The sequence below is a fragment of the Ptychodera flava genome, chromosome 20 (assembly GCF_041260155.1).
Source record: "Ptychodera flava strain L36383 chromosome 20, AS_Pfla_20210202, whole genome shotgun sequence".
NCBI lineage: Eukaryota > Metazoa > Hemichordata > Enteropneusta > Ptychoderidae > Ptychodera > Ptychodera flava.
This window is the reverse complement of record NC_091947.1, coordinates 12,114,985-12,134,852: the sequence shown is the minus strand read 5'-3', so window position 1 is coordinate 12,134,852 and position 19,868 is coordinate 12,114,985. Positions and strand designations below refer to the sequence as shown.

The window sequence follows — 19,868 nt, the reverse complement described above, 5'->3', positions numbered from 1 at the left end:
GACCTTGTCTAAAGATAGATCATTAATGGTATGACCAAGGGATAACATTACACGATTAAACTTATTTGCATATTTAGCTACCCAAAGTAACCTTGTTCCTCCAAGCCGTTCAAATTTTTGTGCTGGCAACATCACATCATATAGACAGCAAACGACACCCATTTCGTTTGTCTGCCTTATAAAATTGCAAATGTAGTTTTGGAACACTCCACAAGTGGTGACGTTTATCATGCATATCTCAACGTTTGCTGTGCAATATCACAGCTGATATTTGACGCTAAATGTCACCAGGATGGAGTTACATGGGCTTTGGAATACTTCGTTCAAACTTTCTGGATTTTGTTACCAAGTATTCAACTCTTTAGTATTTGTGTATCACAAGCAGGCCTGCACAAATATATGAAACTCACATCTCATATGAAACAAATCCAAAAACAGGCCAAAAGATTAGTTTGTCTTTTCAAACCTGTATCATTATTCCATAGGCATATATGAATCAAGGGTCATAAAATTCAATGACTATCATTAAAACCAAATGAATAGCAAACTATTCTTGTGACATAAAAGAATAACATAAAGGCATCATTTTCAAAGAAGGGATTTTAATTTGAGAGGACTTGCATATATGTATGAAAAAAGTGAAACAAAAAACTGTTCACTTGTCCGAATCTTCTTTAATGCAAATAAATTTACAAGACAAAAAGTTGTTATTCTTAGTCAGTTGCCATAGCAACAGACTCCTCTGTATGTTTGCCCTTAGTCTTGTCAACAGATCTACCTGCTGCTTTCCTCTCTAGGATCCTCTTCCTATCTTTGTCCAATTTCAGTTTGGTAATGACGACCTGACAGAAGACAAAATGGAGAATTTTGTAAATCTGAAAAGCAAGTGCAGGACATGTACAACAACAAAAAAATACCGTCAAGGACAGTGTGCTCATATTTGGTTTGAATTGGTCCATCAAGATATATTTAAACCGGAAAAACAAGAATGACAAAAGTAAGGTGTGAAACTTTAGGTATTGGAGGTCAACTTTAGCTTAGCAAAGGAATATTTCAACACAGTCCTTCATGGTTTCAGCAGGTCTGCCAATATGTATCAGTTGATGAACAATAACAGGAAATGACTGAAGGTCAGTGGAGTAGGCTGTTTCAGTCACTGTCACTACTCCTACAAATAAGAAGTACACTGCATACAAACAGGTTAAAGGTCATGGCAGCTGCGACTCAGATGTGTAGGCTGTTTCAGTTAATACCACCACTACCGCACATTTGCAGGATTTCCCTTTTTTCTTACCTGATTTGCATATTTTTGACACTGACATGTTCATTTGAACAAATTCACATCTAAACCCCTGGGTCTACCTGTACACCAAATACTAAGATGGTAGGGGCGGCGGTTTGGGAGCTTTTGCATTGGACGGACATACATCTGCACATATATATATACATACATACAGACGCCACCGACTTGCCAAATAAGCTCTTTTTGGTATTTATAGACATACAAAATTTGAGCTAAAAATTATCTCAACTTCCATATATCATACTATTGAAACAAAGCAGTTGAACACAGACTTTTAAAATATATGATGAATAGCAACATTTCTGATATCTTTCAAAGTGTCACACATTCAAACTCTTTTGGGTCTCTCAAAGTTACGAATTCAAACACTGGGTAGGATCAGAGGGGAACACAGAGCTGTTCATATTTTAAATTTACACCAATCAAAATACAACATGCTCAATATAGCCACTAATCTTTATAATCAATACTGTACACTTTCCATTTATCATCCTGTCAACTGTCCAATACTGGGCTTTCAAAGTTATTTTACAACGGTTTCCCTGTGATACACCAAGTCTGGCATAATGCAAAGGTCCCTAACCAGTTTCTTTATTCAGTCTTGAAGGTATACTCTGAAGATATTATGGTTAAGAACATATTTTACCTTGCTAGGGTGAATGCCCACATGGACAGATGCACCGTTTGCCTTTTCACGTTGGATTCTCTCAATGTATATTACCATTTTTTTACGGTAGACTTGGACAACTTTTCCAGTTTGCGCCCCTTTGTAATGTCCCCGGGTCACCTATAGAGAGAAAGTAAATTTTGATGAATTCTAGGATAAGAGACTGCATATACTAACAACAAGATCATAAAATACACAGTGCCCAATCAAAATATACAAATTCAATATGTTATTGTATATTTATACCAAACCTAAGTCATTCATGTTTTCTTAACAAGGCATCTTGCATTGCTATTGGGGTAATTGTATCCTGCAGCTTTTGAGACTCACTTTGCCACACAGTAACAACTGCACTGGTATACCTGACACTTATTTTCACCATTGGAATCTCAGGCCTGCAAACCACCCTAGGTAAATGAAACTTAGCAGCTTTCATAAAGGGATTATTTGCTCTAAACTTATGTGACAAATATTTAAAGGGCAAGTACTGTAATTTGTAACACTTTTTCAATTTTTTTTTATGTATGTCAATTACATTCTAATGTTATGTTATATTCTACTCCCAAGAATGTTGAAACACCTACAATTCATCTTTCAGTCTTTATGCATGTAGAATGCACCGTTATTGTTTACACTTGTAAAACCAGAATTCACGTATCAACAATAACGATACAGTTTAAACATGTACCGGCTGAGCTGACAAGCTGAATACAACTGTATGTATCTCAACATGAATTCAAAGTTTGAAGAGTATAACAAGCAGTGTTTTTGCTAAGGTTTGGTTTTAAAGGTAAATGATTTGGGAACCACAGTACATTTTTGTAGACCCTAAATAGGATTGTATTTATATTCCCAAGGCAACCCTGGGGAACACAACTAGGGAATCCTGGTAAAATGTACCTACGTACTGTCCTGAACAAAATCACTGACAAGAAACTGTAGTTGACGTGCACAAAAAATCATTTCAACCTAAAACAGAGTGGTGTGTTGCAAAAGCAATGTAATCACTATGCCAACTTTTAGAATTTCTGAATTGTCTATGCAATTTCATAAGATATATTCATAGGTCTGTCCCACATAAATTATCCATTTCACCACTTTGTTTTGGCCTAAACCAGAGTGTACACCTCAGTACAATGAATTGGGGTGAACAGGTTAAAATTAAGGAGTTCACACAGATATATCATATTAAAAGGCAACAAGGGCCCAACCAGTGCTCGCATCATCTGCTGGTAGTGTGTATTATGTTACATCTTTATAGTAAATCTTATAATATGCATTTACCATAATCAGATATGATTTGTAAGTCTTTGGTGTAGTGCAGACTGAAATGGCATTGATACAGGCAAAGGATCAGTAACTTGTGAACACTTTTGAAACCATTTTCCTGATAAATATAAAGTGCAATTTATAGATGTGCACATTTTTCAATATGATTACAAAGATGGCCATGCCGTCTAACACCCTAGTAAATGATAGCAGAGAAACTTCATGATTTGTGAAGGACGAAAATGTATGAAGTGACTGGTCGTCAGGGGTATAGTATACATTTTTTTCCAGTTGGCCCCATAAACTGCCCCTAAAACAGTCTGTTTCCCTCAGCCTCTGGGAAACATTACTCCTCAAACCATCACACAAACAAATATACGTTGGTACAACTAATAAATTATAAATGCATAATGCATGCTTTGGAGTAGAATGGACAAACAGGAACAACATTCTTCTTAGACAAGTCTTCGTTACATTAGACGAGTATGATTCTATTCCCTGATAGCAATTGTGTTCTAACGGTACCTGTCAACAATTTGCAAAGAATGGATGTTACATACCTGGACTTCATCATCTTTTCTGATGGGCATACTGCGGACATTGTGCTTCTGTCTGAGTTCCTTGGACAGAGGTGAACTCATGAGCTTCCTCCTGATGTGAGAGGGCGCATTGAAATGCCTCTTTCTGTTCTTCCTCCTTGAGGACGACACAAATGGGTTCCGCTTCATGTCGAGCAGCTGGGATATGAGATTAAGCAAAAAACAAACTGGTAAGTCATACCGGCCGAGAGCCAATCTTGTAGGACTTATCAAGGTCCCTCTACAAATTGCAGCAGGAGGAGGGAGGTATTTGAGTTCTGACTTTGATTTTGGGAAACGATGTGTAAGTTACTGAGGTTGGACTGGACTACACAAACTTTCAACGAACAGGCGAAAGTAAATTTGGTCATTACGAAGACAGATCTTACACACACTATAGGGAAGTATAAAATGAGGTGTTACATATTCAAGAAATGTGTACATTGGGGGAACAAGTCTTACACATCCTAAAAATATTGTATTACCGCGACCAGGACATGTACGTCTGCTATACCCAAACACACGATGCAATAACATCAGCAGGATTCTACTGTATAATGAATGTTCTTCTGCTATCGAACTATTTGTTGTAACTGGCAGATAATATTACTAGCACTGTAGACAAATTTTGATGTCAGATGACCACTAAAATGCGTAGATTTTATTCGATTGAGAATACGCTGTGGGCACTTATTACCTGAGTAGTGAAGATGGCAGCCAAAAGAACGATATTTAGATGTGTACTATGACCCCCTAACTCTGTCTAACCATACGTGTCATCACCCGAAAAATACTACTTTGCAAAGGAAATTACAGATAAATTACAAACATCGATATTTTGCTTAGATTCAAACTTCTAAACTCGGATTCATTTCATCATGCATGTTGCGTCCGAGTAACCCTTTCAGACAGCCAAGATTTCGAAAAGTAGATAAAAAGCGGCCATATTAGCGTAACGGAACTGTCTCCTTATGATTGTAAAATTTGTACTCATACGTAATATTTACTTCGCCAGGTCAGACACAGCTTGAAATGGCTTCCATACTGACGAGGGTTTCGGCGGCGTTGACAAGAACAGCGAGCTTGCGACCCTGTGCGACAAGGGTAAGAACATTACTTTATGTTGTCACGGATCTTTGAATACAGGTCTGCAGGTGTATATGTTACTTGTTAGACTGGTCTGCAGTCACTTGGAGTTGGACACTGACAGCCAGGGAAGGTTGAGGGCTATGAAACGGCAGCGAACAACCCTAATAATAGGCCATGCTAAAGACATGCTGACATGACTATAGTCAGGGCTGTCCAGTAAACAGTGATTGAGACAGCATCTTCAAGACAGTGACGATATTGTGGAGACGATCTAACAACAACAACAACACCCCACCCCCACAAATCGTAGTTGGAACTTGGAGTGACTCGTGAAGTTGTTTGACCAACCATGGATCATGTTAGATTTTCGTGCAATTTATATGCCTTCACTGGTTAAGTTCCATGTGTGAACATGTACTATAAGTCTGCAGGAGTTACATTGTTTTACCGTCTCCGCGCACGTAGGTTGAGTCTTCGTGAAAAAAATGAAAAAAAACCTAAAAAATATCAAATTCAGTGTCCATTAAAAATGCTGTTAGCTAATGTTCTGACAACAGATAAATTGCACAAAAAAAATATTTGGCATTTTTGTGTATGGCAGAATCTTACATATTTGATTGCAGACTTCATGAGGACTCAATAAAGAAAATTGAGCAGGAAAAGTCATAACACTTGATCCAATGGGAAGGTAGTGTATTGCTCATTTTACCACAAGCATTATAAATTCACATGATACAATTCCACTCCATGAGGGAGTCCCTAAGAGGCTACACATCAGATTTCATAGCCACCAGCCAAAAATATTTTTTCACCAAAAATGAGCAAATTAGCTCCCAAAATTTGCACATGCAAGTTTCCCCATCATTTGAACATATCGCAGTTGGGTCATCCATAGTGATTTGTAATCCCTAATATCCAAAAAAAGAAGCACTTTCAAATTGCTTTTAGAGTATCATGCATGCCAATGAACAATGAAAACTTTTTTAGAAGACAAGAGAAATTGAAACACTGAAAGTTGAAACCCATACTTTACGCCAACTCGCTTACCTGCACATCATCGAACATTTGTATACTGCCTCACAAATATGGGTTGTTTTAAGATCACAAATTCAAAATATGCAGAATGGGAAATTGCAGCAGAACGTTAATGATTAACTCTAGTTTTCTTTGTGATAAACTTTTGTTTATGATGTTGTCAAATGTGACACTCATCAGCTATATATCTAAAATGTTACATTTGTTAACTTTGTAAAATGAATCTTCAGCTTGTTAGATCTTCAAGCGTACCTGTATTTGAAACTATTAACCCTTTGAGTGCTGTAAATTTCTCCCACCAATATTTTAGTGCAAAATTTTACCAATTTTTATGAATTGTTCTGTATTTTTTTCATAATTTTGGACCAAATGGACATCACATTTCATTGGCTACACTTTTTTCTCAAAGTTTTGGCAAAAATCTGAGAAAAATTGACTGGGGTTTATTTTAAAAAGGGGAAAAAAATAGACTTTGGCGCTCAAAGGGTTAACAGAAAGACAGGATGGAAACAACTTGAATTCTACGATCCCATCCCTGCCAACTCTAATCTGTAATTAGAGATGGGCATTCATGCATTAATGACTGATGCAACTGTCATATATCATTTTGCTTCTTTATCTACAAACACCAGGTTCTAGCAGCAACATGTCAGGGCAATTTTGTCAGAAAACAGCACAACCAACCCCAGGTAGCTGAACCATTATCAATTCTCAGTGATGATGAACAGATGGTGCGAGACCAGGTGCGGAAATTTGCAGTGGACTGCATTCAGCCACTTGTCAAGGAGATGGATGAAACCTCCACAATGAATGAAGATCTTATCCAGCAGTTGTTCCTACAAGGGGTATGTATTATCTAAACCCTTTAACAACCATAATCAAAATGGTTATTCATTAGAACCGTTTGGCAACAATGTTTCTAGCTATAACATACATGTACTCCATTCATAATACCAAATTATGTTCAGTTCACCCACTAGTAACAATTTCTTAAGTCTTCGTACCTAGGCTACAGGGTGTGCTCAGGGCCCTTTGTCAACTGAAATTTCATGCAAACAAAATGTCTATTGTTTTTGAAGGGTGTCTGTGACTTGTGATGATTTTTCAGCCTTTTTCAATGTATTACATGTCAATTGTAAGTTCTCGTCCTATTCTCAAAAGCATGTTAAAACACCAACAATTTAGCATGTGAATACGGCATCGGTGTGTTCAAACCACACTGTATTGTGTATATTTAAATTCTCGTCCAGAGCATAATTCACTTGTTAATAACAATGGCAAGTTTACAAATTTAACACTCTGTATCTCTACATGCTTTGGAAATTACAGCAAAAAATTGTAGTTGACATTAAAAAACAAAAACAGTGAAAATAATTATCAGATGTTACAGCTTTTGGTTGTTTCATGTAAAACCATCAATATCAAAGTACCTATAATGAAGATATCTACCTGAAGTTAAGTGGAAAGGCAGTGATGATGTGATTTTGCCAGGAACTGTAGCCTACTGAGATTGTCCAGCATGCCATTGTGTACCAGTGGCAGTATTCCTGTATTGTACTCATATACAGGCCTGCTGAGCCAAGTGCTTCATATGTGGATGAGCTTACCCCAATCAGAATTGGTAAATATGAATATATGCAGACGAGAGAAGTTTACCTTTGCAAGCAAATGAGCTTTAAAAAGTCAATGATTCCAATATGTTATGTTTCCTCTCAACAGTTCATGGCGTGTGAGATTTCACCGGAGTATGGAGGATCTGGCCTCTCATTCTTTTCAACAAATCTGATCATCGAAGAAATAGCCAGAGTTGATCCATCAGTTAGTGCCTTGGTCGATGTCCACAACACTGTTGTTATCACGGCCGTCAAAAATAATGGGAGTGAGGAAATCAAAGCTAAATATCTACCCAAATTAGCTAGCGAATATGTAAGTTTAGATGTTTGATCTTGCCCATTCATGCAGTCACACAACACGAAAAATTGCCCACAGTTCTGTCTGATTTGTACAACTGAAGGTTGCTTTTCAGATGATTTTTTTCTGCTCTGCATATAAACAGTAACAAAACGCATATGAAAATTTGTTCAGCAACATTTAGTAAAAGTTCATTTAGATATTTCAATAAAAATTTCGAAATAATCATGAAATTACCATTAAAATCACATTCTGCAGGTTCTACAAATGCCATACTTTTGGGAAGCATGTAATGACAAATTGAAGGGGTCATTTTCTGAGAAAACTATGCTTGTAAATCTCTTTTGTTGTTTCCATTGGAAAAAATCGATGTCCTTTGCATGATAAAACGGGTACAACTAGTCTCCCCATTTTCCATTACATTATTCTGTATGGCTGAGGACACAATCTGTGAAATTTACAAAAAATCATATCTCCTCTCTCAATCAAGCATAATTTTCCAAATCATTTAAAAAAGGAATAGAAAAGAATGAAGTGCTTAAGTTAAAAGTACATCTTCAGATTTAAGTTATAGCGCTGTAATTTTTTTCTGCCAAAATTTTACTGCAACATTTTTATGAACTTTTATGAATCTCTCTGTAATTTTTTGATAATTTTGGACCAAATGGACATCATGTGCCATTGGCTACCGTTTTTTATCAAAATTTTTGCAAAAATCTGAAAAAAAACTGACTTGGGTATATTTATAAAGGGGACAAAAATTTACTTTGGCGCATGAAGGGTTAAACCAGTCTATGATTCTGTCTATACACGGGAGACATGGGAGACTTCCCTTGGGGATTCTCTGATGATACAAAATCATCATGAATCCAGGCATATCTCCTTTACCGTGAGTTATTCATTTCTGTATTTTTTTGATCGTGTGTACTTTGTTCTTTGTAGAATCACTTTGCCCTTTTATACGACCGGTAATGTGACATCTAATTAATGCAAAACATTGGTAAAACTGTAGAGAACTCTGCCCATGCTTTAATTAACACTCTCCTAAGGGGTATGTTGGTATTTATTCATGAGAAAAGGTACCCTCAGATAAACACTGATTGATAGTGTGCCAAATCATTCTTCAAGTAAATAATTACACTCGGCCCATGCTTAGCTACAATACAACTTAATCAACACTGTCCTAGGTGGTATGTTGGTATTTGTTCATCAGAAAAAGTACCCTCAGATACACACTGATCGATTAGTGTGGTAAATCCTCCTTCAGGTAAATAATTATCATGATTTGTATTCCCAAGGAAAGTCTTTGAATTTAAAACCCTTCCCTGAATATAAGAAATAAAGAGTGTTACACTCCTTGAAAATTATCAACTGTTAAAGATGTTTCACCTAAGGGACAGATATTCAAACTTTCAAACATTCATAATATAGTTTTGCTGTACAACCTGGTGGGGCTCATTTTGAAGCTCATGGAGTAACTAAAGTGTCAACCAGCCGATTTTGTTAAAATCACAAGTTTAATTTTTGCCAATGGAGTTCAAACAGGGATGGCAGCCATTTTGAATTTCAAATTACCGGTGAATTCAAGAAGAGCTGGCTGCCATGGTAACCCTTACTTTCATTCTTGATTTTGAAAGAGAGTGGTCTAAAGTTTTGTCAAGGAAAGTTTGAGGCAACAATTTTCTTTAGGAAAGTTAAGCAAAAGTTTGGGTCTCTTTCACTCCATGGTTTGGTGCACACAAATTGTTGTTTACCTCTACGGTTTGGCACACACATTGTGATAAATGGTGAATGTGGATCTCTTTACAGAGAATTGAGGGTGCCAATTGTGAACAAAAATCAATAAAATCATGACAAAAGAGTAAACAAGTGGTGTTGCATGGTAGTTACAAGATATCGTGATACTTTGATACCAGTCTGTTGCCTCAGTTCTCTGTAAACAGATCCACATTAGCCAGTGATAACAGTGAATGTGTGCCAAACCGTGGAGGATAATAACAACTGGTTTGCACCAAACTGTGGAACGAGAGGGTTAAATATCCCTCCTTCACGCCAGGTGCAAGTCATAACATGAACTGTGGTTCAAAGTTTTCATGCAAACTGCAAAGGTTGGACATGACCTAAATAAAGCCGTTGATACAGACTTTTAAAATATAATTTTTCCTTGGTATAATGTTATGAAAATTATACTTCTATTTCATTTATTGTTTGGTAGTAGGTGTAGCCGTGTTGATCTTCAAACCTATGTATACTTGGGGTTTGGTAGCACAGTGAGATCAACTAAGTTTTTGATAGCATGAGCTTTCGAAGACTACAGTCTCCTTCATCAGATGCTGAGATGGAATGAGCAGGCGAAGCAAAAGTCACAATATATTGTGACTTTTGCTTCGCCTGCTCATTCCATCTCAGCATCTGGTGAAGGAGACTGTAGTCTTCGAAAGCTCATGCTATCAAAAAATTAGTTGATCTCACTGTGCTACCAACCCCAAGTATACATTTATTGTTTGGTAATTGATGTAGTTATTGTAGTTATCTTGACATAGACAAACATCAAATTTTATGGCTAGTATTTATGATAAAGTAAAAGACATTCAAATATCCTTTATGAAAAAATGGTTTATAGTCCCAAGATGCAAATCACAGTGCCTGACCTTTGACCTTTCTCTTTTCAGGTTGGCAGTTTCTGCCTGTCAGAAGCAGGTTCTGGTAGTGATGCCTTTGCTTTGAAAATGTCAGCCAAGAAGGATGGAGATCATTACATTCTTAATGGTACCAAGCTGTGGATTTCCAATTCAGAACACTCCGGCTTGTTTGTAGTATTTGCAAATACTGATTTTTCAGAGGTAGGAAAACTGTTTTCATTGTTCATGTTTGTGAAAAACTGAAAGTTAACATTCGATGTCATGGGAACTTTCGTTTTCAGTGTGTTGAAGTTCAGGTTTTGAGAGCAGTGTTTTGCTTCTTGGGTTCTTTTCCATATTCATCAGTTGGAAGAGGAGAACAGGGCCGGATTGACTGTTTTGTATTAATGTGAATATTGTTTTCTAATGTTTTATCAGGCATCATGGATGTCTGCATGTCTGTTTGTATGTACATGGATTTGTGAGATGCTTGAATGTGTATGCAGGAAAATTGCATGTAGTTTAATTTAACTCAACATATTATGTACAGTTATTACACATCACCATAGACACGATAAAAAGTTTTTTCCAAAAAGTGTATGATTTTTTAAAGTTCAATTTATTCCAACATCAACCAACATAGAAAGTCACATCCCTCAGCTGTAAATAATTACAGCAAATGAGTAAAGGTTTGAAGGACTATCCGAAAAAGCAGCCACTGAGTATGGAAGATGAAAACAAATATCAGTAATATATTGTGTGTACAAGGAGCATCCTGTATGGTATCACATACTATTCCAAGTACAACGGCACCTTCAGCAGCCTATCATGTAGTTTTTTATTGGTCCATGGCTACACTTTCTCCCGGCCATTTATTCACACATATACATGCTATCAGTACAGGAAACTGTGTCAGTATAGCTGTAAATGAGGTATATGAAATAATGGAATATTGAAAAATTTGAAGGCTCAGAAGAAATAGTCTGAGGATTTTAATAGTGCATTGTTATTTCCTTTTCATCAATGAGAAGTGGCATAGTTGTCTGTTCCATTCTTTGACTGAGACTGAAGAATCTGTCATTGGAGGGCGCTCTCTACACTTTCCCTCTCCTTCATAAGAGGGGGAAGCCAAGAAAGCTCCCTAAAACTACAGATTTTTCAGTCTATGTAAGGCTAGAATGTTAAAGTGCGTGTTTCGGTGTGTTTATCAACTTTCATCTTGCCCAAAGTGGTGACTAAATTCTGTCTGGCCAGACATGTAGAATCTACATTATTAAATCTTAATCAGTGCGCTATTCATCATTTAGGTATTTTACTTTAATTACAGCTAGATTAGAGTCTCCTCCAGGTAGTGGTCTTGCCCAACGGGATTTCTCAAGGAAAAGATAGATACCCAACGTTGTAATGTTAATTTTGTTACCACAACATTTATCAGATGAAACATAGCAACCAGTACTTCTGTCATGCTAACTGAACTGGGACAGTTTCAGTCCAAAACAAACTTGCAAGTGGCCATGAGTCCAGTCATTCATTTCAAACCCCTTCTTACTTTAATTCTTTGTGATACATATCAGGGTTATCGAGGTATAACAGCTTTCCTTGTTGAACCTGACATGGAGGGCTTCAGCCTTGGTAAGAAAGAAAACAAACTTGGAATCCGAGCTTCATCAACTTGCCCTGTACATCTAGACAATGTGAGGGTAAGTATATAGAACAGTGAACATTCAGAATTTAAAGTATTTTTATCAAACTGATGTTAGTTGTACGACTTGCTTATGGCAATGAGTATGCAGTGTCATGCTTGCTCTGTTTGTTGAAAAGACAAATTACTTTGTGAAGAGAGTACACAGGGTGCTGCAAGTTTGTGCAAAAAATCCGCAAATGATAGTGCAAGTTGTGAGCAATTATGAAAGATTAGCCCATATTTTCTCTTGGAAACTTTTAGTCAAGAACACTAGTAAAATTAGAGGTCACTATGCAAATATTTGCACTAGACTAGAGAAGTATATGACATAAAATTTACAGATACATGAAATTCAGATTTACAGTCATTGTGAACTTGGGGTAAAATGTAATGTACAATTTGAAAAAACACACAAGGTGGTTAAAACTGCATTCCCTCAACGGGTTTCAGAGTGAGTCTCTTTGCTGTAAGTGGTCGAATGACAAAAGATTGCGATATTTTACAGTCCAAGAATATACTATGTATTTTCCTTTTTAAGGTATCCTTAACTGTATAAAATGTATGCGCAAATGTATGTAGTGCTGAAGCTCAATTTTGCAGAATGAATTTTGAAAATTTTCAACTGTAAATGTTAGCAATGAGAAAGGCATATTGGTCAAGTTATCATGCAGTGCCAAGAGCATCATTTTGCATCGTATACCCTGTTGTGTTCAGTGAAAAGATGTGCTCAGACTGCAATCGCAATATGGAATTTGCTGTCCCTAACATTTAACCCTTGTCTTGCCAAATTCATGGGTTACCATAAGGTGAAGTTGGTCAAGTTGCATTTTAATGAAAGACTTGAACATTTGAAGGCCACTAAAAAAATAGGTACTGTAACCATTATTTTTACTGACTCAAGATTAAACAGCGATAACATACCATGCCCAGAAAGAGGAAAAAATATCTAGGTTTTGTCTCAATACCACTTATTACTGACTTGGCACGAAAAGGGTTAATGACCTGTATTTCTTTAACACGACCAAATTTATCATGCATGAAAGACATGTCGAAGACTCAAAACAATTCTAATATTTTTTTACTTTCTGGTTGTCAATGGTAGGTACCAGAAAGCAATATGCTTGGTACAGTGGGACACGGTTACAAGTATGCAATACAGACGCTGAATGAAGGGAGGATTGGTATTGCTTCACAGGTACTGATAAAATTTCACTACCATGATATTGATTGTACAGTACTAAGTTAGTACATCTCACATATTTGTCAGCACTGCCACCACCATTCAAGCTTTAATATTTGTGATTGAATCTGTTCTTTGATGTTTTGTTTTTTTTATTTTGGTATCCTGTAGTTATGTAACACAAATATGGTATACATTTGTATGTATTTCTGTTACATGAGCATCCTATAATTATCATAATAGTGCTATGTCATATAAAGTTATTTCAGGATGTGTAATCACTGGTAGTGTTTTTCATACATGTTCATGCATGCCAGTATAGTAGTCGACTGAATGCATGTTGCTGATTGAATATAATGGATACTGGTATTGATGAGTAGTTATTTCATTATCTGTTCCAAATTAGAAATTGTAAATGTCACTCACATTTCCAAATGAGTTAACCCTGTGAGTGCTGTAATTTTTCCCACTAAAATTTCAGTGCAACATTTTACCATTTTTTATGAATTTTTCTCTAATTTTCTTGATACTTTTGGATCAAATGGACATCACGTTTCATTGGCTACAATATCTCACCAAAATTTTGGCAAAAATCTGAAAAAAATTTAACAGGGGCACATTTTATAAAGGTGACAAAATTTGACTTTGGCGCTTAGAGGGTTAAAGATGTTGGCATGTTCATTTTGATAAGTGTACTGTGACAATTTCAGTTGGTTTGTTTCATGTCTTGCACAAATTATTCATATTGTTTCAAATCTCTTCATTATGTCCATTTCTCAGATGTGTCTTCCTCTTTGTCTTGTATCCTTTATATTGTGTCAGTATTCACCAATACTCTCTTCATCCCAACACAGATGATTGGCCTCGCACAGGGAGCTCTGGATCACACAATTGCCTATACTCTTGAAAGAAAACAATTTGGAAGAAGTGTCTTCGATTTCCAGGTGGGTGTAGATAATCGTCAGAAGGGAGTCACACCACAAGTCATGCCTTGGAACTCTCATCTTCCAGTTACCTTTCACATGGAAGTTTACAAATAGGGCTTACCATATCAGAAGCGAAAACTTTGCAGTGTCTCCTGACAACTGCAAAAAGTCCATGAAACAAAAACCTCAGTCAAAATCCTTCAAAGTCTAAAGCTATACAACAGTTTATTCCTTGACTACTGTGAATGCCAGAATTTTCCCATCCCATAATGCATTACTGTATATCATGATTGCTGAAAAATTCTAGTGAGAGCCAATACATGTTCGCTGTAACACATTGTGGTAGTCAATATGATATACGAGGAATAGAGGTACAAGTTTTGATACCTACTGTCATTTACATGTGTGGATATAGTTTGGAGTATGTTATCAGTGATCACACCAGCAAACGTTTCTTATGAGTCAGTGTCATGAGAAATGAAACAAAAATCACTCCAAACTTTTGTGTTTACATGACAAAAGCACTGTTTCTTATATATAAATGTTGAGTTGGTTCTTTCACCACACCATTGTTTGGCCAAAACCCATTGTTATCAATGCCGATTGTAGATCTATTCACAGGGATTTTGAATGAACAGGTTACCACTGTCTGTGGACACATCTTTACTCAGCTGACTGAACATCAGAATTTTGGCTTGGACATTGTATATCTGTGTAGTTGGCATCATGTAATGAAATTTCAGTAGAAATATTTTGTTAGTGGACAACATAAATTTCAATATACTAGTTTCTAAAACATTTGTTCTTATCATTAATGTAGTCTTTGGCAATGCTTGTGATTTTGAACTTTTAGTTCCGATGTACTCTTTTGTTGTCTATGTATGATAGGGTGTTTCTATTGTTTACTTTATTGAGTCTGTTATTTGGCCTCGTACCTTTTTAATAATCAAATAAAAAAAGAAAGAAAGATAGAAAAAAAGAAATAAAGACATGAAATATGTAAATAAGTAAGCAGTTTTCCAGTTTTCCTGAAAGTATTTTTCCATCTAAGCTATTTGTTCAATAAAAAGAAATCCCAATGTTTTCTTTTCTCCTCAGTAGTTTTAGACTCTATCAGTACAGTATGGTTAATACTAATTATTTCAAGTGAGGTTTTGATTGATGTGTTTTTGGATAAAGCATTATTTTGTTCTTTTATTACACAAGTCAATGCAACATCAGATTTCCCAGGCGGTCATCGAATTGGAAGCAGCCAGACTCATGACTTACAATGCAGCAAGGTTGAAAGATGCCGGCAAACCATTTACAAAAGAGGCAGCTATGGCCAAATTCCTGTCTTCTGAGGTGAGTTCGAAATTTTCAATGGGTGAATTTTATTATCCTATTCAATGACATGTTCTTTCATGTTGAAATTGTCCTCAGTTAGTACCCGTCCCTGAAAATCACTTGTTGTAGGTTCAGGTAGACAGTGCTGCATTGCCCTTCTTTTCAGAATAATCATTTTGCATGGAGTTCCACAAGAACAAAATTGCATATTTAGAGAATGCATTTTTACATTTAAAATTGTCATATCTTTGCATATTCTGATTGATGATAGAATTTGAAGCTACTTCAATGTTCTGAGTGATAGTCCTTGTGAAGGATTGTCAGTTTTAGCAGAACATTCCATTGAAACACAAACATGTACAACTAATATTGCACACAGTGTGTTGTCAGGTTATGAAATTCCCAGGTAAAGCATGTTTGTTTTGTTTTTTGTCTTTAATGTTCAACTTGAAGACTGCAGCTCGTATAACATCCAAGTGCATTGATTGGATGGGTGGTGTTGGAATCACAAAAGACTACCCAATAGAGAAGTACTACAGAGACTGTAAAGTTGGTGAGCAACATTTCTGTTATTTATGTTAGATTCAGGTCATTAATGTGTACGCTTCCTTCAAGTAGGAAATGGACATGTACTTCCTGGAAGCAGTTTTCACAGAAATTCATTTCTGGGTTACAACAGCGATCTATCTTTAACGTTGTTGATGTATTAGTCAGTGATTTGATCCCTCTACATTTGACATACTCACTCTGTATTCAGTCTTTATGGAGCAATGCCACAAATGTATCTGTAAAAGGCTTTCAGTCCATTTCTCATTGACACATGTATGTGGATTCATCAGTGAGACATGATAGCCTTAAAAATAGAAAGTAATCCAAGAGGCAAACCATGGAAAATCTGTTCTAAAACTGGCCCTCCATATATTTTGTCAAAGCGGTTTCAGACTGTTCATTACGTTCTAGTTAAATATCTTAGACTTGATTTGGTGTGTGTTTTGTTTTTCTTTCCTCCAGGCACCATCTATGAAGGAACATCCAACATTCAACTGAACACAATCGCCAAGTTTATTAAGAGTGAATACCAGTAGACCATGGACTTTCATTCAGTGAATCCAACAGCCTCATATTTTAACGGTGGAAACATGTCTATAAAGAGCTTAGAGCAGGACTACTGACGGATTCGTATGGTGTATAGACTGCTCGGGCCAATTCTACCATGAAACTCACAGTAGTCAGTTTTGCTCTCATCACTGGTCTTCGTACGGGTTTTACAAGTTTGTTTGCCTTCTCCAAAGTTCAACTATACCTTTTTTACAAAAGTCACAATGCAATTTGATAGGTTTGGTGTATCTCATAATCATGATTTGTGATGAAAATGTTGCATTATGACAAAAAAGAAAGAAGATTGAAGAGTGCTCACTTATGTGATGTACCATAATCTTAAAAAAACTAACAAGAATCCAAGCAATTTCAGAGTCAGTTATTTTGAAGAAAGAGCAGGTTGGAAAAGTACAGTATAATGCAATTTTGTAGTTAACACTACTCTGGAAGAGAAAATCTCCATTATCTTTCTGAATGTACAGTTTTGTGTTTTTGTCTGTCCCACTAGATTAGTCAAATAGTTTCTTCAAAAAATTATATATATTATTACCCCTTTAACCAGAGTATTTCAGGTATTCAATGCACAGGAATATTTCTGGTAGTAAAACTATCACCTCTCATTTTATCGACTGTGAATTTGTGGCAACATCATAACCATTAAATTTGCAAAGAAAAATCATTTAGTTGAAATAAAAATTACATTGACTTCACTGTTGAAAGTAAACAAAAAGTTACAGATTATGTACCGGTATGGCTGTCCTCCCTGCTGTGTGTGCATGGACATCATGCTCAATTTTGCCTGATATTATTGTGGAAATTTGTAAGCAGTAGTTAGGTTTTGCTTGCAGAATGTACAGATCAGAAAATGTACTTTATCTAAAGCTTGGTTTCAAGGAAATATTTATGGTTTGAAAGGACCACAGCAGTCTGAAGTGTAACTTCTATCCTCTCTGCTTAGAACAGTGTTCAGGTTTTTTAGTAATTCAGGGAGGTTTTATTGGTAACAGTTGAGAAAGGTTGCAATGCTTTTCACACCATGTAATAAGTTTTGTATTAATGACGTTGTTTTACCACAGCCAATTCTCTCCATAATTTTTGCAGGCTGAGTTGCACTTACATGTAAAATGGTGACAACTGACGCATCCATAATTTCCTGCCGTTATCCTGTGATATGGCAACGATGACCATATTTGGTAAAAAAGATGTCTATTGTCATTACATACTAATAACATGTTGTCTCATGTATGTATATAACCAGAACTTGCAACAGTGATTGTATTGCAAGATGGGTGAAGTGTTTTAAGATCTGAATAAAATCTGTCAGTATTAATCTCATGTACCTCCTCTCTAGTTGCCTCGTGGAGTTTTCCATTTGTAGCTACCTGTTGCAGATTGCATGAGAGTTTCCAGTGATTGGCTGTAATTAACATGTAGTGCCAACAGAAAGCTACAACATACAATGTACTTTGCATTCACAGCTAGAAACTCACAGGCAGATTTCATGACATTTCCTGCAACCAGGATCTGATCAGAGGGCTTTAGAAAGCTTGGACAGATTTCAGAATTGTATCAACAGAACAGAATGAAGCCTGATAGTACAGGACTGTATCCAGTGCTTTGAACCTATGACTGGAACATTGACGTGCTTACAGAGCCGTGTATAGTACATAATATAACAATGCCTATTGCAGGGTCTGAAAAAAAGCCCAATTTGAGAGTTGTATACACTGGCCAGAATAATCTAACATTTTATGAAATTCTGCAAGTATTCTGACAATGCCATCACTGACATGTTGCAAGAGGAACAAGAGGCCGAGTGGACAGTCATCTATAGCCTATTTAAACATAGGGCCAAAGTCCCTGAAGCTACTATAGACATGGATACAAAATAAAGTATTTCCTGACTGTATGAAATTATCTCACTAAGGTCATCCTAGGGACATGTAAACCAAATATTAAAGCTGTCTGACCAGCGGTTTTGAAAAAACAAGCGACTCAACAGTTGACAGAGCTCTGCTGTGTTATGTAGAGAATAACCTTTTGTGACACATGTATTGATGAAGGTGGATATCTTTGATAGCTCATTTCAGGATGGCCTGACCAAAAATGGAAAAAAAATTCTGTAAAAATACAGATTTGCATATTTCATCAGACTATATTAGTCTATAATAGCAAATAAACGAGAGTTAATTACATTCTAATTAAAGTAAACAAGACTTGCTTAAATCAAGATTTACGTCATAAAAAAACAGCATATCTGTCAGGTTATAAAGAATCTTGAGCTGGTTATCTTTTAATATCAGTATTTCATCCTATTAACCAAGCACATTTTAACTTTCAAATTAACATTGTAAGTAAGTTCTGTTGAATAAGTTGAGACTGTACGTACTCAGAGAAAGCACACTGAAGAGACAAATGTTTGAAACTTAAGAAGTTCAAGGTCATCAAAAGCATTATAAGGAATCATGTTACACTTTCATTGCACTGTTTACACAGATTGCATAATTGCTATAAATAGCACATGAGGAATCTTACAGCCCAGCTTTACCATAAAAACCCTATCACTTTGACCACTCTTTTAATTGACCACTCTATTTTTTTCTCAAAAAGTAATCTTATTTTATCCTTACCAAGTCAACCATAAATGGAAATTAGAACTTTCTCTATCTCTATTTATTTGACCACCCTATCATGACAAACTATTATGAGCAATTTCTTTAGATAACATAAATGGTGGTTCAGAATATATCAAAGTTGGGATTCAGGAAAGTTGCCTTTACATGTTTTAATCCTCAATTCACTATGAACTGTCAAAAAAAGTTGAACTTTCTGATAATTCCACACTAAAATTATTTTGGCTTTGATGATTTCCTAATTAATTCAATTATTTAAAATCATATTAATTATTTTTTTCTGGGTGAATTGATAGGGTTTTTACAGTACAAGAATTACATACAATGTAAGTCAAACTTTGACCAAAAATGACAAAAAAATTCCTTAAAAATACACATTTGCATATTTCATCACAATTTGAACAAATCTAAGTTGGGTTATCCCTAGGGACCTGTATACCAAATAACAAAGCTGTCTGACCAGCGGTTATGAAGAGAAGATTTTTTACCAAAAACACCTTTTTTGGCATTAATTTGCCTATTTTCAACAATATCAAAAAATTAAAAAA

At 36.0% G+C, this 19,868-nt stretch overlaps 2 protein-coding genes across 2 annotated transcripts; one reads left to right on the top strand and one right to left on the bottom strand.

Moving 5' to 3' along the window:
• Positions 1–654: 654 nt before the first annotated feature.
• Positions 655–4,004, bottom strand: LOC139120050 (large ribosomal subunit protein uL24-like). The gene is made up of 3 exons (XM_070684080.1): positions 3,800–4,004; positions 1,950–2,090; positions 655–842 (listed from the first exon to the last, which is right to left on the bottom strand). Exons 1-3 carry the CDS (start codon positions 3,965–3,967, stop codon positions 714–716), a joined length of 438 nt encoding a protein of 145 aa, XP_070540181.1. The 5' UTR covers positions 3,968–4,004; the 3' UTR covers positions 655–713.
• Positions 4,005–4,771: 767 nt separating this feature from the next.
• On the top strand, positions 4,772–18,022 carry LOC139120048 (short/branched chain specific acyl-CoA dehydrogenase, mitochondrial-like). Its single transcript, XM_070684077.1, has 10 exons — positions 4,772–4,921; positions 6,574–6,786; positions 7,661–7,867; positions 10,525–10,695; positions 12,048–12,173; positions 13,260–13,352; positions 14,192–14,281; positions 15,470–15,607; positions 16,043–16,142; positions 16,601–18,022. Exons 1-10 carry the CDS (start codon positions 4,850–4,852, stop codon positions 16,672–16,674), a joined length of 1,284 nt encoding a protein of 427 aa, XP_070540178.1. The 5' UTR covers positions 4,772–4,849; the 3' UTR covers positions 16,675–18,022.
• The last annotated feature ends 1,846 nt before the right edge of the window (positions 18,023–19,868 follow it).